Source organism: Coregonus clupeaformis, chromosome 14 (assembly GCF_020615455.1).
Source record: "Coregonus clupeaformis isolate EN_2021a chromosome 14, ASM2061545v1, whole genome shotgun sequence".
NCBI classification, from domain to species: Eukaryota; Metazoa; Chordata; class Actinopteri; order Salmoniformes; family Salmonidae; genus Coregonus; species Coregonus clupeaformis.
In genome coordinates, this window is record NC_059205.1 from 28783000 (window position 1) to 28801570 (window position 18571).

The 18571-nt window shown below is 41.5% G+C and overlaps 1 protein-coding gene across 2 annotated transcripts in view; it reads right to left on the reverse strand.

Moving 5' to 3' along the window:
• The window catches only part of LOC121581053, a 29327-nt gene extending 12592 nt beyond the window's left edge, over window positions 1-16735 (reverse strand). For both annotated transcript variants that reach the window (XM_041896412.2, XM_041896413.1), the window contains exon 1: window positions 16316-16735. In XM_041896412.2, coding sequence (XP_041752346.1) covers window positions 16316-16699 — 384 coding nt within the window. In that variant the 5' untranslated portion in view covers window positions 16700-16735. The remainder of the gene's footprint in view (window positions 1-16315) is intronic.
• Between the last annotated feature and the right edge of the window lie 1836 nt (window positions 16736-18571).

An 18571-nucleotide genomic window follows, 5' to 3' on the forward strand; every position in this document is an offset into this window, starting at 1 on the left:
GAACATACACTGTACTCCTTCTCAGTCGTACTAGTAGGAACACCTTGACAACAGCCTTCAAAATCTTTAGATGTTGTTTTAGAGATATTGATCTGAAATGATTGGAAGCATGTTTTTTGCTGACTTTATACAACATCATAAACACAATTAAAAGAGTCTCTAAAGTGTTGAAGGTTGTAGTGTTGTTAGTCTGAGTATTCACATTTCAACACTTTTTTCATGTCAGATAAGTCTAGAGAAAATGGTGAAATGCAGTGCTGTAGCAGACAGACAGAAAACCAGTGATTAAAGATACGCGCACGGTACCAACACCATCGACGGTGGTTGGCCTGATCACCGACGATAATGAGACAGCCTACAGGGAGGAGGTCAGTGACCTGGCAGTGTGGTGCCAGGACAACAATCTCTCCCTCAAAGTCAGCAAAGGAGCTGATCGTAGACTACAGGAAACGGAGGGCCAAGCATGCCCCCATCCACATCGATGGGGCTGTAGTGGAGCAGGTTGGGAGCTTCAAGTTCCTCAGTGTCCACATCACTAAGGAATTATCATGGTCCACAACAACCAACACAGTCTTGAAGAAGGCACGACAACTCTTCTTTCCCCTCAGGAGGCTGAAAAGATTTGACATGAGCCCTCAGATCCTCAAAAGATTATACAGCTGTACCATTGAGAGCATCTTGACTGGCTGCATCACCGCTTGGTATGGCAACTGCTTGGCCTCCGACCGCAAGGCACTACAGATGGTAGTGCGTACAGCCCAGTACATCACTGGGGCCGAGCTCCCTACCATCCAGGACCTCTATACCAGGCGGTGTCAGAGGAAGGCCCTAAAAATTGTCAAAGACTCCAGCCACCCGTCATAGACTGTTCTCTCTGCTACCGCACGGCAAGCGGTACCGATGCACCAAGTCTGGAACCAACAGGACCCTGAACAGCTTCTACCCCCAAGCCATAAGACTGCTAAATAGTTAGTTAAATAGTTAACCTATAGCTACTTGGACTATCTGCATTGACCCTTTTTGCACTAACGCTGCTGCTACTGTTTATTATCTATCCTGTTGCCTAGTCACTTTATCCCTACCTATATGTACATATCTACCTCAATTACCTTGTACTCATGCACATCGACTCAGTACTGCTACCCTGTTTACATAGCCAAGTTATAGTTACTCATTGTGCATTTTTTCCTGGTGTTATTATTTTTCTATTATTTTTCTTTTTTTCTCTCTGTATTGTTGGGAAGGGCCCTGTAAGTAAGCATTTCACTGTTGGTCTACACCTGTTGTTTACGAAGCATGTGACAAATACAATTTGTTTCGATACTTGGTCAAAGCCATGCTGAACTCACTGCCTGCTGCCATTGATGTTAGCGTTGAAGTGTTAGTTCCCTAGTAAAATAATATTGCAGAAGGAAGATTTGCTTATTCAAAAAAAAAGTGAACGGGGAATTTGTTTTGAAAAGCTACAGTAGGCTATAGTTTAGGTGTGAGATCAAGTGAGAGAAAGAGAGTTGCAGTTTTCTTGTGAATTTATGTAAATCACAAGGCTCATTTGAATTTCCTAGGGATGATTTAAATAATACTGACTGGGGTTTTGAACTGTAGGTCAAATTATTCATACACAGTACAAGACGCATTATGAAGAAACAAGAAATATTAAACAACAAGACATTAATCGAGAAAGATAAGATCTCAACGCTCTTAGATCTGCCTCAAAGTTTGTAGTCCACATCCTTGACATCACAATTAGGCTACAATCCGAGGTTATACTGTATTATTAATAGTCCTCATTATGATGAATTCAAAGCCCTGGTGACAAGCCTTGAAGCTCCCATGCAGTCTTTTCATTATATTTTTAATAAATCACTGTGTGTATTTATTTAATGAAAGAACCTCAAAATGTTTTTTTATCATTTATTTCCTTGAGCCTCGTATTGCCATTGAAATGCTCAGTCTGATCGTGTGGGCTTGTTGATACAAATGTAAATATATTTACATACACAGCTCTAATTGGTGGATAGGATTGTCTAGACTCTAGAGCATACCCCGCTTACCCCTTCAAAGTAGAAGGATACATAAGCAAATGAAAGATGACTGGTCATTGATCAGAATGATCAGATTGTGATGTCATGCTGTGGGCCAAAAACTCCATCCCACCTGAACAGGCTGAAATTCCACTTATTTTTTGTTTGATTTTCTCAAAAGCTCTTACACTAAAAAGGCATTATCATAATGTTCACAATTTTAGAGTGTTATATTGACATTATAGTGTGGAAATATAATAAAGAAAACAGGAAATCACGTTTTTTACAGCACTGCCCCTTTAAATTATTTATCATGTGTGAAATGTGTGTTAAGTCAATAGAGTCTATAAAAATAAAAGCGTGATGTGATTACAGTGTGTTAAGGAAGGTGTTGGAATTTCACCTCAAAATCAATACCTTGCTTTATGGTGTGCTGCAGTCAATCAGAGCCATCACCCTTCCTCTACAACACACACACACACACACACATTCACACACACACACAGACACACACGCACAGGTCCTGGCTGTCTCATTACTCTACCACACCACAGTCACAGTGAGGTATCCAGGGCCGGCCCTGGGCATAAACGACATAGGTGGTCGCCTAGGTCCCCGGCCGCTAGGGGGCCCCCAACCCCCCAAAAAGTTTTAAAGAACTCAGTCAAGGTCTCAACTTACTGTTGAGTGTTAAAATAGTAGAATACACAAGGTGCAATTTCGAAATTTGGTTGTGCATCAGCAGGTTTCCTCTTGTTAAGGTATGGCAGTCATTGTGTGTCACTCAATTAGCCCATGTCAGCTAAACATTTTATATTGGTAAGTTAGTCTACCCAGCTATCTAAACTTGTAGTAATCATGGCCGAATTACCAACCGGGCACGAAGGGCATGTGCCCAGGGGCCCTGACCTCCAGGGGGCCCCCATTGATTTTATTAGTCACTCTCACTCAGATGTCATATTAACATGGCAAAAGTTGTTGCAAAATTATGTAGAATTTCAGGAAATTTGCTTTACAACTGCAAAATAATTATCTCCACCCCATGGCAAGATGTGTAGAATTGTAGGAAATTAGCTGTAAAACTGAATTGTGTCTCTCCTCCCAATGGCAAAACAAGTAGAATTGCATGAAATCTTTTATAAAATGGCAAAATGTTCTCTACGCCCCATGACAAAATGTGTAGAATTGCAGGAAATTAACTTTAAAACTACATTTCTTTCTCTCTCCCGGGCGGCCCCCCTCAACCAAATCGCACCTAGGGCCCCCAAAAGGCTAGGGCCAGCCTTGGAGGTATCCTTTCTGGTGCTCCTCTATCACGCCTTGTTTTGATGGAACAACAAGCAGGGGTTACATCTAGCAGCCCCATAGTTCATATCTACAGAACGAATATATGATGGGTCAGGATACGGACACTTATTACGTTTCCTGTCGTGGTAAACAATCTCATCTCACAGAACAATACATCTGGGAAGAGGGCCAAACAACACTTGTGCATTAGCCCAGATGACTTTCAAGCAAATGGGGCGTTTATGTGAAAACTGAGATAGCTATTTATTTTGGGAAATTCAGAGTGCAATATTTGAAACATTCACCGAAGGATATCCTTTCAGCAAAAACAATTTCTATAGATTTTTTCAGTATAATTTGATTGAACTTGGCAAGGAGGATTCAAGCGTCTGTGCTTTTCCAATAACGATCAGGATGAAATATTACACTAGATGTGCATTTGACCATTTGACCAGTACAATGTAATGTAACGTTCAATGAAACCAGATGTAAAACTATGACCTTATCAAAACATTGATTAACTATCGTTCTGTGGCGTTAACGTCAGTCGTTGTGAAGTGCCTTGAGCACTTGATACTCACACGTCTCATGTCTCATTTTGATGGAGCCCTTGACCCAATGCAGTTTGCATACAGGAAGAACAGATCAGTGGACGATGCTGTACTGACGGTGTTGCACAGTGCAGTGACACACCTGGAGAGGCCTCATTCTTATGTGTGCATCCTTTTCCTGGACTTCTCTGCTTTTAACTGCATGCAGCCTCACCTTTTCTGTGACAAACTCTCCCACCTACAGGTGGACCCCAGCATTACCTTGTGGGTGCTGGACTTCCTGCTGAACAGGGGGCAGTATGTCAAGTTCAACAACACAACATCCCTTCCTCTTTGTACATCTACCGGTTCCCCCCAAGGAACTATCATCTCTCCAGTGCTATTCTCCATATACACCAATAACCTGAGAGGCTCCGACAGGGACTGCTTGGCAGTGAAATATGCAGATGACACCTCCCTTGTCAACGGCTCAGATAACACACTGCATTTCCAAACAGAAGTAAACAGGGTTCATGACTGGTGCAATAACAACTACCTCACATTCAACATCAACAAAACAAAATAACTGCTCATTGATTTCTAGAGGGAGGCAAACCCAGTGAGCCACCTAGTCCTGGGTGGTGAAGAAGTAGAGAGAGTAGGGAGTTTTAAGTACCTGGGAACCATCATGGACAGCACACTCTCTTTTAATGGCAACACCCAGAACATCAATAAAAAACGACTGTACCTCCTGTGACTGAGACAACTGAATGTCAACACCCAGATACGCTCCAACTACTACACCTGCCATATAGAGAGTGTGCTGACTTTCTGTTTCCTGGCCTGGTACGGTGGGCTGTCATTGGCTAATAAGAGTATCCTCAGACGGACTGTGAACCTAGGGTCCAAGCTCTGCGGGCTGCAGGACAAGGGGAATTCAGGGCCTCTATGATAAACGGGCAAGGGACAAGGCTATGCGCATCATAGAGGACCCCACACACAATCTTGCCCAATGTTTTGAGCTGCTTTGAGCTGTTTTAAAGCCATTGTAATTTACGTAGATGCCCAGTAAACAGGGGACATCCTGAGGACATTCGGCAACTTTCTCATTAGGTCCCTTAAGGGTTTCGGCATGACGTTATCCCACTGACGTTCTGAGAACGTTCTAAGAACGTTGCGTGATGGTCCCAAGGAAATGTTCTCTGGGGGACCTTTGTCTAGTTCCCTGTACGTTCCCATGATGTCACTGAGGACCATGTCAGGACCTTTTTAGGACGTTCTTAGGACTTTCATTTTACTAGTTCTTAGGACGTTGCGTGATGGCCCAATGGAACGTTCTCTGGCGGACATTTGTCTAGTTCGCTGTAAGTGTTTGCGTACCTCATAAAAGGGGGTGCTGTGCGCAAAACCATCTAAAACCAACCACTATCCCACTCTCCTCTCGGTTTATCAGTTTCTCTCTCTCCCTCTCTCTCTGATAGGGGAAACTTGCTGAATGATCAGAGAAATGATAGTCAAAGCTTTTCTTTTAGGCTATTTACAGAAAAATAAGTCCTGGATGCTTTGCTAGCAATAGACAACAAGAAATCCACAAGGGCCGACCAATTGGATCCCGGTCTGCTTAAGTGTGCAGCGCCCATCATTGTTGGCTCAATAACCCAAATGTTTTATTCAATATTGTTATCAGGAAATATTCCAAAAGTATGGAAATCAGCTCTTGTGCTGCCAATCCATAAGGGCGGGGATAGTAGTGATCTTAATAATTACTGCCCAATTTCAAGTCTTCATTGTCTAGCTAAGTTTCTTGAATCCTTGGTAAATGTACGACTTTGCTCTTTTTTTATCTGAGAAATGTATTTTGATGTAAACCAATCAGGGTTTAGGCCTGGGCATAGCACTATTACAGCAACCACTTTAGTTGTTAATGATCTTGTCAATGCTTTAGACACTAAAATGAAATGTGCTGCTTTGTTTGTGGACCTGTCAAAAGCTTTTGATACTGTTGATCATACTATTTTATTAAATAAGTTGTCCTCGATAGGCATGAGCTCTGACGCCTGTTCATGGTTTCATGATTATCTTAGTGACAGAACTCAGGCCACCGTGATTGATGGAGTTAAGTCTGAATTTCTTGAAGTGCATAAAGGTGTACCACAGGGGTCGATTTTGGGACCGGTTCTCTTCACTATTTATATAAACACCTTTGGTCAATCTGTTAAAAAATGTAAACTTTATCTATATGTGGATAATACTATTATGTATGCTATTGTCCCGACTGTTGATCTGGCTGTGTCAAAACTACAGTCAGATTTTATAGCTATGCAGGAATCCCTTGCTGATTTAAAACGAAATACATGTTGTTTTAAACTCTTGTAAGAATGTTTCAGATGAGCTACATGTTCACTCATTAGATGGTTCTCAATTGAACGTGTTCCCGCATATAAATACTTAGGCATTTGGACTGATATGGATTTGACATTTAAAAAACATATAGATGAGCTGGTTAAGAAGCTAAGATTTAAAGTTGTATTTTTCTACAGAAACAGATGGTGCCTTTCTCTAAGCAGAAGGAAGCTGATTATTCAGTCAACCTTTTTATCTGTTCTTGATTATGGTGATATTATTTATCATGGTGCAGCTGCTACCACTCTTAAACCTACCATAGTGTCCTTCGTTTTGTTACAGGTGACAGTTTTGATACTCATCACTGCATCCTGTATCAAAATGTTGGCTGGACTTCGCTAAAGACCCGTAGATCTCTACATTACTCCCTTTTCGTTTACAAGGCCCTACTTCATAAACTTCCATCTCATCTAACTTTTCTGTTGAAGTATAGACACCCGAGTTGCCTAACCCGTTCACAGGATTGGTTAACTCTTGATGTTCTTCCTAGGGTTTCCACCGAGCTAGCTAAATCTGCTTTCTGTTTTAATGCACCGTATTGTTGGAACAAAATTCTAAATACATTTCATCTTAATGTTCTGGTGTCGTTCGGGCAGTTTAGAGTATTTATTGGGGAATTATTTGTGGAGGAATGTAACTGTTTTCCTGGGAGATTTGTGATGTTTTACTTGTGCTTCTTTTGACTGTGTTTTTGTATTTTAATATATGTATATTTTGTGTATAATGTGTATATTTGTGTTGTATGTCGCAGGGCACATTTGAAAAAGAGACCTAGGTCTCAATATGTCTTCCCTGGTAAAATAAAGGTAAAATAAAAAGTTCCCAGGACGTCACTGAGGACCATGTCAGGACTTTTTTAGGACTTTCTCAGGAACTTCATTTTACTAGTCCTTAGGACATTGCGTGATGGTCCCAATGGAACGTTCTATGGGGAACCTCTTTATAATTCCCGGTTTGACCAGGGGACATTTTTAGGATGTTCTTGGGACATTGTATCATGGTCCCCTGAAGGTTACCTGAACAAGGTTTTGTCTAGTTCCCGGTTTGGTCCCCTGGAGGTTTTTGTCACGTGATGGTCTCAGGTGTCCCAAACCATGATAAGTAAAGCAATTAAATGGTATGGGGATTTTAAGGTAAGTGGTACGCTGTTCAGTTAAAATAGTGTTTAATAAATGACAATATGATTACATTTGACATGATCACTATTGACCCCTCCTGGGATTTAAACTCACAACCTCTGGATTTAGGGTATGCAGATCTTTCTACAAGCCACAAAGTCTGCAGAATTTCAGAAGTCCCCTACACATTCATTATCTATATTGCATATCTGCACTTAGCAAAAGAGTCACATCTGCACTGCTATTTAGGTTATAATATAATATGACAAAAATCTAATTGATTTAATTGACTTATTTCAGCAATTTGAGTTTGGGTTTTCAGTATAGTTGTCTATTGTGGTCCTCTGTAGCTCAGCTGGTAGAGCACGGCGCTTGTAACGCCAAGGTAGTGGGTTCGATCCCCGGGACCACCCATGCACAAAAATGTATGCACGCACGACTGTAAGTCGCTTTGGATAAAAGCGTCTGCTAAATGGCACATTATTATTATTATTATTATTATTGTTGGTGGGACATATTATTCTGTTTTAATGTTACCCCTAAATCACTGCGATAAATATAATGTTTTTTTCTACAGTGTATTTACAGAGCTGAGATTTACTTTGAAGTGCAAAGTGTAGGAATAGGCCTACAGGTGAAATCAGTCACTGATACAGACATGGTGGCGTAGCAGGAAGGTCAGAATGCCGTGAACCAAGAGGTTGAGAGTTCAAATCCCAGGTGAGGACATTGACATTTTAGTCATTTAGCAGACGCTCTTATCCAGAGCGACTTACAGTTAGTGAATACATATTTTTTTATACTGGCCCCCCGTGGGAATCGAACCCACAACCCTGGCGTTGCAAACGCCATGCTCTATCAACTGAGCTACATCCCTGCCGGCCATTCCCTCCTCTACCCTGGACGACGCTGGGCCAATTGTGCGCCGCCCATGAGTCTCCCGGTCGCGGCCGGCTGCGACAGAGCCTGGATTCGAACCAGGATCTCTAGTGGCACAGTTAGCACTGCTATGCAGTGCCTTAGACCACTGCGCCACTCAGGACATGTTACATAATAATTACTGTATGAATGAACATACACAATGTAATCATGTCAAATATGTAAGTTGAATGCACTGTGTGTGGGTGTCCCTAGCATTGCCAAAAGATAAAGAGGTGTGACTGGATCAGTGGTTCACCAATCAGGACCATGACCCAAAATCCCAAGAAAGTCCAAATAATGTCCCCGGGACCAACTGGGAACTAGACAAAACCTCCAGCGGACCATGAGACAATGTCTCTATACCAAGTCCATCATGTGTACACGCCTCTCCGATGGCCTCACTGTCACCATCCCACTTCTGACACCAGTGTAGTGAATTTGGGGGGTAGCTTCGACTGGGACTAGAACCCAAGTCCAGCGACTGTCAAGCCAACACCTTAACCGTTTTGCCAAGAGGTTGCTAGGTGTTGGGTTAAGGTTGCTTCAATATGATGGCAATGGGTAACTGTTCTACCACAGCGGGCATGTGTTCGGACATATAAAGTTATGTGAAAACTATTTCTAATATGCATACTTTCAGTTTTTCCAAACTCACTTCACTTCTGCAAAAGAGGGAGGCTCGCGCTGCTGGTGCAAGCACATGCTCAGATCAAATACGCTGCTGGAACTCCGATTAGGGGGTTTATATGTCCTAATAATTTGAAAGACTGCTCAGAAATCCAGGTGTTTTAATCGGCGTATGCTTACTTCGATTATGACCTTATGCCAATTAAGATAAGCAGAATACGGTCTTTACATGACTAATACCATATTCATCCTCCTGTCATAATCAGTTTAACCCTCAAACTACCAACATATTTTACATACAAGGACTACCAACTGGGATAATTCTGACCCCAAAAAGAAACAATCATAGCAAAATATCGACTTAATTCTTATCAAAACATCATTAAACATGTAAATAATGTTATCTGAAATAAAAATGTAAGTATGTTATTTTAGCAAATTCTGACCCCAAAAAGAAACAATCATAGCAAAAAATCGACTTAATTCTTATCAAAACATCATTAAACATGTAAATAATGTTATCTGAAATAAAAATGTAAGTATGTTATTTTAGCAAAATGACATTTAATTTTGATACCCGGTAAAACTAAAATATACTTTTTACCTTATATAATGTGCATCTTATTTTCAAAGTACAATCCACGTTAGTACTAAAATCCAGATTTAACATAATTTGATTGTAGTATTATTTAGTTTTTGAATGTAAAAAAAAAAAAATTATTCATATTTATGTGGTAAACACGACAGCCATTTAAAGGGGCAGTACACCAAAATGTTTAACAATGCTTAATTTCATTGACAAAAAGTGATTCATCCATTGATCCTGAGACAATGACCAACAATATGGCTTAGTTTTCTTTATTTACTTACCCCACAGTGAGCATTAGCGTCGCTGCAAGTGAAACAATGGGAGCGGTAGGGCCTAGGCAGGATGCTTAAAAAAGCATCCACAAAATACCATAACAAGTTGCACATTTGAATATAGGAGGGTATTCTAGTTATTTTCCATAGAATAACTATTTTACAGAGAATGCACACCAATACAGCACTACTGTATGTGTACATTCAGAGGTTAGCTGGTTTCTGTATTACAGTTTTACCAAGTATTTATTACATTTGACATTTTAGTCATTTAGAAGACACTCTTATCCAGAGCGACTTACAGTTAATGAGTGCATACATTTTTCATACTGGCCCTCCGTGGGAAACGAACCCACAACCCTGGCGTTGCAAGCGCCATGCTCTACCAACTGAGCTACCACTGACTGACATTTCTGAGCTGTTTTGACTGCAACTAAGCATACATCTAAGGTAATTAGATTTTATACACGATCATACCTAGTTAAAACCAGTTATAACCAGTTAGTAACCATAGGCGAGTGCTCCATCTGTGCAGGTGATCTGTCTATCAGGTCAAGATCACTCCAATAGGTCCCCCTCCACCCTCTGAGGATATGTAAAACGTAATATTATGTTTAGTTTTAATAATATTATATTAGTTTTTTATATTTTCCCTAGAATAAATACTTTTTGGAGAGTACACACCAATACAGCGCTCTGTGTAGATGCAGAGCGTATCTGAGTTCTGTATTGCTGTTCTATCAAGTATTTACAGTGGGGGAAAAAAAGTATTTAGTCAGCCACCAATTGTGCAAGTTCTCCCACTTAAAAAGATGAGAGAGGCCTGTAATTTTCATCATAGGTACACGTCAACTATGACAGACAAATTGAGATTTTTTTTACAGAAAATCACATTGTAGGATTTTTAATGAATTTATTTGCAAATTATGGTGGAAAATAAGTATTTGGTCACCTACAAACAAGCAAGATTTCTGGCTCTCACAGACCTGTAACTTCTCTTTAAGAGGCTCCTCTGTCCTCCACTCGTTACCTGTATTAATGGCACCTGTTTGAACTTGTTATCAGTATAAAAGACACCTGTCCACAACCTCAAACAGTCACACTCCAAACTCCACTATGGCCAAGACCAAAGAGCTGTCAAAGGACACCAGAAACAAAATTGTAGACCTGCACCAGGCTGGGAAGACTGAATCTGCAATAGGTAAGCAGCTTGGTTTGAAGAAATCAACTGTGGGAGCAATTATTAGGAAATGGAAGACATACAAGACCACTGATAATCTCCCTCGATCTGGGGCTCCACGCAAGATCTCACCCCGTGGGGTCAAAATAATCACAAGAACGGTGAGCAAAAATCCCAGAACCACACGGGGGGACCTAGTGAATGACCTGCAGAGAGCTGGGACCAAAGTAACAAAGCCTACCATCAGTAACACACTACGCCGCCAGGGACTCAAATCCTGCAGTGCCAGACGTGTCCCCCTGCTTAAGCCAGTACATGTCCAGGCCCGTCTGAAGTTTGCTAGAGTGCATTTGGATGATCCAGAAGAGGATTGGGAGAATGTCATATGGTCAGATGAAACCAAAATAGAACTTTTTGGTAAAAACTCAACTCGTCGTGTTTGGAGGACAAAGAATGCTGAGTTGCATCCAAAGAACACCATACCTACTGTGAAGCATGGGGGTGGAAACATCATGCTTGGGGGCTGTTTTTTCTGCAAAGGGACCAGGACGACTGATCCGTGTAAAGGAAAGAATGAATGGGGCCATGTATCGTGAGATTTTGAGTGAAAACCTCCTCCCATCAGCAAGGGCATTGAAGATGAAACGTGGCTGGGTCTTTCAGCATGACAATGATCCCAAACACACCGCCTGGGCAACGAAGGAGTGGCTTCGTAAGAAGTATTTCAAGGTCCTGGAGTGGCCTAGCCAGTCTCCAGATCTCAACCCCATAGAAAATCTTTGGAGGGAGTTGAAAGTCTGTGTTGCCCAGCGACAGCCCCAAAACATCACTGCTCTAGAGGAGATCTGCATGGAGGAATGGGCCAAAATACCAGAAACAGTGTGTGAAGACCTTGTGAAGACTTACAGAAAACGTTTGACCTGTGTCATTGCCAACAAAGGGTATATAACAAAGTATTGAGAAACTTTTGTTATTGACCAAATACTTATTTTCCACCATAATTTGCAAATAAATTCATTAAAAATCGTACAATGTGATTTTCTGGATTTTTTTTTCTCATTTTGTCTGTCATAGTTGACGTGTACCTATGATGAAAATTACAGGCCTCTCTCATCTTTTTAAGTGGGAGAACATGCACAATTGGTGGCTGACTAAATACCTTTTTTCCCCACTGTATACTATTGGCAGACTTTGTATACCATTGGCAGATTTCTATACACAAAAAAATAAGGTAATTTTTACACAGTCATATGATAGATGGTATAGAAAAACCCAATCTTAGGCAAGTACATGTGGAGCTATATCTTTGCAGATGATCTGTCTATCTAGTGGAAATTACTGATACAGGTCCCCCTCCACCCTCTGGTGGTATGGATACGTTGTTATTATGTCTCCAGGGAAAACTAGATAAAAATAAAAATCCTTTCTATCAAATTACTATAGGAGGAATTAGATGTTTACATTTTTTTAAAGTCCATTTTGATACAGTAACACTAAACAATGATTTGAATGTATTAAGAATAAGTTGATTGACAAAGTCATGAAAATTTTGAAGAATTTAAAAAACCACTTTTGGGCTATATGATACAAAAATATGCCTATGGGGTCAAAATGAACCCAGTTGGTAGTTTGAGGGTTAATATTGAATTATTAGTATGCGCGTAAACATACTCAATGGGGCCCAGGACAAACTCTTCTGGGCAGCATACATGTTTCTATTAGAAAAAAATTCTTGCCATGAGGTTTGTAGGTCAACTACTAAAAGACCATTGCCTTGATGTACTGTATATTTTGTAAGACAATTGTACTTCTTGGAATTGCAATGTTGTAATGTTTCTCAGTGTTTCTTGTGTCTTGGTATGTTGTCTCTCATTTGCAGTGTGACAGACAGGGATGGTTCCGAAATGGCACGGAATTAATACATTGCACTACTTTTGACCAAAGCTCATCTACACTGTATTCCATACATATTGTACTACTTTTAACCAGGGTCCTTGGGCTCTGTACAGGGAATAGGGTGCCATTTCAGACACAGCCAGGGTCTTACTGGGCTGAGTGTTACAGTGGGCTCTTTTGGGAGCTTTGTGTTAGAGCTGAAGTAGTGAGTTCATAGTAGTTCAACATGATTATGTAATACTCAATGTCCTCCCTCGCTCTCCTATTTATTGTGGTGGGATTAGTGGATAAGACAGAACTTTGGTAAACATATTGAAACAACTCAGATCCAGTGGGAGACTTGATTCTGGCTGAAGCTTGCAGTTGCTATGGTTGTTGATGTTTCAGTGTCAAACCTGCCTCGGGACACACAGGCTTAGTTGAGATAATTCTGTCCTAATTCAAATATTCAAACCGAACCAGATGTCTTTCTTCAAGCAAGTATACATCACAAAGATCAAATAAGGGGTGCTTATGTACAGTGAGGGAAAAAAGTATTTGATCCCCTGCTGATTTTGTACGTTTGCCCACTGACAAAGTAATGATCAGTCTATCATTTTAATGGTAGGTTTATTTGAGCAGTGAGAGACAGAATAACAACAAAAAAAACAAAAATCAAAACCCTTGTTGGCAATCACAGAGGTCAGACGTTTCTTGTAGTTGGCCACCAGGTTTGCACACATCTCAGGAGGGATTTTGTCCCACTCCTCTTTGCAGATCTTCTCCAAGTCATTAAGGTTTCGAGCCTGACATTTGGCAACTTGAACCTTCAGCTCCCTCCACAGATTTTCTATGGGATTAAGGTCTGGAGACTGGCTAGGCCACTCCAGGACCTTAATGTGCTTCTTCTTGAGCCACTCCTTTGTTGCCTTGGCCGTGTGATTTGGGTCATTGTCATGCTGGAATACCCATCCACGACCCATTTTCAATGCCCTGGCTGAGGGAAGGAGGTTCTCACCCAAGATTTGACGGTACATGGCCCAATCCATCGTCCCTTTGATGCAGTGAAGTTGTCCTGTCCCCTTAGCAGAAAAACACCCCCAAAGCATAATGTTTCCACCTCCATGTTTGACGGTGGGGATGGTGTTCTTGTGTCATAGGCAGCATTCCTCCTCCTCCAAACACGGCGAGTTGAGTAGATGCCAAAGAGCTTGATTTTGGTCTCATCTGACCACAACACTTTCACCCAGTTCTCCTCTGAATCATTCAGATGTTCCTTGGCAAACTTCAGACGGGCCTGTATATGTGCTTTCTTGAGCAGGGGGACCTTGCGGGCGCTGCAGGATTTCAGTCCTTCACGGCGTAGTGTGTTACCAATTGTTTTCTTGGTGACTATGGTCCCAGCTGCCTTGAGATCATTGACAAGATCCTCCTGTGTAGTTCTGGGCTGATTCCTCACCATTCTCATGATCATTACAACTCCACGTGGTGAGATCTTGCATGGAGCCCCAGGCCAAGGGAGATTGACAGTTATTTTGTGTTTCTTCCATTTGGGAATAATCGCACAAACTGTTGTCACCTTCTCACCAAGCTGCTTGGCGATGGTCTTGTAGCCCATTCCAGCCTTGTGTAGGTCTACAATCTTCTCCCTGACATCCTTGGAGAGCTCTTTGGTCTTGGCCATGGTGGAGAGTTTGGAATCTAATTGATTGATTGCTTCTGTGGACAGGTGTCTTTTATACAGGTAACAAGCTGAAATTAGGAGCACTCCCTTTAAGAGTGTGCTCCTAATCTCAGCTCGTTACCTGTATAAAAGACACCTGGGAGCCAGAAATCTTTCTGATTGAGAGGGGTTCAAATACTTATTTCCCTCATTAAAATGCAAATCAATTTATAACATTTTTGACATGCGTTTTTCTGGATTTTTTTGTTGTTATTCTGTCTCTCACTGTTCAAATAAACCTACCATTAAAATTATAGACTGATCATTTCTTTGTCAGTGGGCAAACGTACAAAATCAGCAGGGGATCAAATACTTTTTTCCCTCACTGTATGTCCTGTTTCATTGTATGTACAAGTGGGTAACAGGCAGGGATCAGCCATTATTGATGGCAACCCTGGATTGATTAGGGTTAAGTGCCTTGCTCAAGGTCAGATTGACAGATGTTTCACCTTGTTGGCTCAGGGATTCAAACTAACAACCTTTCGGTTAGTGGCCCTACGCTCTAATCTCTAGGCTACCTGCCAATTTACACATCTGTATTGTAAATCAAATCATTTGGGAGAGGTGTCATGTGCATGCCATTTCTCTTTCTCTGTAATTTATCTAAATAAAAATAATATATCTCCAAGATTTTCCATTACTTAACTCTCTCTCAGACACATAATGAACTCTCCCTCCTAATAAAATGAAGATATTTTAGTTTTAACAATCTGAAAATTAGACAACTCACAAACTATACTGGAACCCACATTTCCAGTAATTGCTTTGAAAAACAATTATGATAGACCTTGGTTCCAATTTCCAATTTCATTACAATCAATTCCCCCCCATAATTCAGCTTGTGACATTTATTTTATCGCAGTCCATGAATCAGCTTTTCTTACTGGATCTGTCACTCCTATATAAATCACTCTGCTGAAATCTTCTGAAATCAACATCTGAATATTAAAGACTGTGATAAATGCAGATCAATGCAGCTGACCACCTTGGGAAAACTATGAGAGAACTCTGGAGTTTTCAGAATGTATTTATCCATTGAAGCAAAGTCAGGGATATACTGTATATCAATATTAAAGCTGAACTTCCTCGCCTGAGGATTTCATCACTAAACGCCCACAAACGTCCAATGTTGCTGACCCTGCTGGTGCAGCATATTAACACAGAAATGATTCTTTCTCTCTTCCTAGTTGTGAGTCTGGGTATCCATCAGAGAGAACAGTGCATGTGTTGTCAGTATTTCAAGACAGATGTTTCTGAAACTTTCATGTATATTCTCTGATCTAGCTTGGAATACTGTTGCTTTTTTTGTACAAAACCCTGTATGCAGTACAACATGAGGTCTCACATTTCAAAACAATGCATTAGCTCCTCTCTATATTATGCCTTGGTGTTCTCAAGAGCCTGTCACAGTATTTCATTTATCATACCGGGGATTATGGCATCGCTCCCAGCTTCCGGAAATACACATGGCGGCACATGGTGATCATTACGTCTGTATATGCTGTAACAACCCGTCCATGCTACTCTGAGAAGAACACTACACCATAAAATATTGAGCTACAACACATGTAGATTGATTATTGTCTATGGGGCTGCCCAACACCATAGCTCTATTGCGAATAAGCCCCATTCATTAATCACATGAAAACAAGCAACCATCCTTTAAACAGTGGAAAGAGCGAGTGGGACACCCACACCTTCATAAGCAGGAACCTGATGAGCCTTAATCTGTGGACAGAGACCTGTATGAACGAACGCCTTCTTACCTCTGGATCCGGGACCTGGGAGAGCACAGCGGAGATGCAGAAGGAGAGTAGAGCTGCCCCCAAGCCCAGCAGTGCCGGCTGGGGATGGGGACACGAAGGAGGCTGTTCCCCAGCTGCCATTCTTTCCCCCTTAATTTCTCCCTGCAGGCTACAGCTCCCTGCCCCCTCTCTCCTCTCCTCTGCCTGACTGGCTGGGTGGCTGGGCTGGGTGGCTGTGCCGTAGGCTACCCTGGACAGGACCACAATGGCCCTGGGTGATTGATGGTCAGTGAGGGCTGCTGCCGGGGACAGGGGCATCCTCTCATCTGGTGCACTGCCTCTGCCTCTCCTACCCTGTTGTCTTCCCTCCCAACACAGAGCACCATACACACCTATAAAACACATCACACCATCTTCCTGTAGGCAGCTCCACTAGCCACTAGCCAGCCCATTCAGTCAGGGTCATTCATTAATTAATAGGCCTGGTGTAGTTTACAGCCCATACTGGAAAGGGAGGTAGGGAGGTTATAGCACTGCTCTGTGTGGGGGATGGGAGGAAGCTGCCTGCTTGTGAGGGCAGTGGCTTGTGTAGGACAGTCAGGGGAACATAGAGCGGTGAATGACAATCTTTTAGTTATACTGTCCTTGTCCTCTGTGTGGCAGTATGTAATACAGAAGCGTAGTTTGTAGGTGTCTGGCTTCAGAACACAGTGTTCGAACCGACACTATGCTTTTTCCAATGGGCTGTTGACAGGTATTTTGTGCTGAAATTACAGAAAGATAAATATAATCAATCACTTGGGCAATATACTGACCAGATATTTACACAAACCTGACTGGTCCATTTCACAGGTTTGGTTGCTGCGTCTATAGCTAGAAGCCACTGCTTTTCTTGTCTGGCTAAGGAGTCACTTACAGTAGGCTACACTGAGTATACCAAACGTTAGGAACACCTTCCTAATATTACGTTGAATGTGAAACTCTTAGTTTGAAATAGGTTGCATCTTGTCATGTAAGACAAGCCACAATTAAGGATTTCATAAAGGTGTCCAACACCTCTCTCTGACATGCAATTGCCCTTACAGTGGTAAATAACTGCAATAAATTACTCAATCCCTTTTGAGTGTTTTGTGTCCTAGGAGATACCAATGAGCTTCTGTTAGATCTTCTAGGGGCTTGGGAATGTCAAAAAGCCGAACACTGCTGCCATGTTAGCTCTGACACAAATGATTCACCATGCCTGCGATTGCATCAATACCTCTGGACAGCCACCTGGAACACAAAAAGAAAGAGGTTTACAGACGTCCTCCAGCGATTTGTTAACGTATACTGTTGAAAAGCGATATCCCAAGCATACATACAGTAAAGTGCACACACTAAAGGGTAAAAAAATATATGTTTTCAGCAAAATAGTGTTTTTTGGACACAACTGCAAACTTCAAGGAGTAGGGCATTCAAGGAGTTGGTAAGATGGGAATGCCTGATGTCATTGGCCTCCTCCCTTGCTTGAGGAACAATAGAGGAACAATAGAGAACAAAAAAGGAAAGGTCAGGAAAGACATCTCAATAGGTGGTCCAGGTAAGTCATTACTTACTTGGACCACCTATTGAGATGTGACTTTTGTTAAAGAGCCACTGAACATGCCAATTGGCATGTGTGTTTTTCTGTTGCTCATTACAAAAATGAGATTTCAGTCACAGAGGTGTGTTTCCTGACCAATTCCGCATTTGGTTAATGATGTTTGTCCCCCATAAGACACTGTAGATGTGGAAGCCTATTTTAATTCCTCAAAATAACCAGAATGAATCTAAGATAACTCAAGAAATCTGTAATACATTTTGAAGTTTTTGTCGAGGATGTTTTAGTTGCACAATTTTACATGTAACTAAGGTGGTTGGTGCAATATTTCTTAAGTAAAAAAATGTGACACGTGTTGTCTTATGTAAACAAAGTCAGAGCTGCTGGGCAGGTCTGTCTCACTGTCTATGCTATTGGATACAGAGCAATCACTGCAGCTGTTCACCATATGTTAGAGGGCAAATGGACATCGTCATATCAAAACCCATTTTACCTGTTGTGATGCACGGATGTTCCAAACTCCATTTTAGACATGACTGACTTTATGACCAAAAGGATCTTATTTACACTTTGTAGTCAATTCTGACACTAGAATAACTGTTTCTGACTCAAATCGATGCCACATAGGCCATTTTCAAAGGGAATCGTTGATTTTTAAAGGCAGTCAGGTGTTAAATGAGGTGAAAAGGAGAATGGAG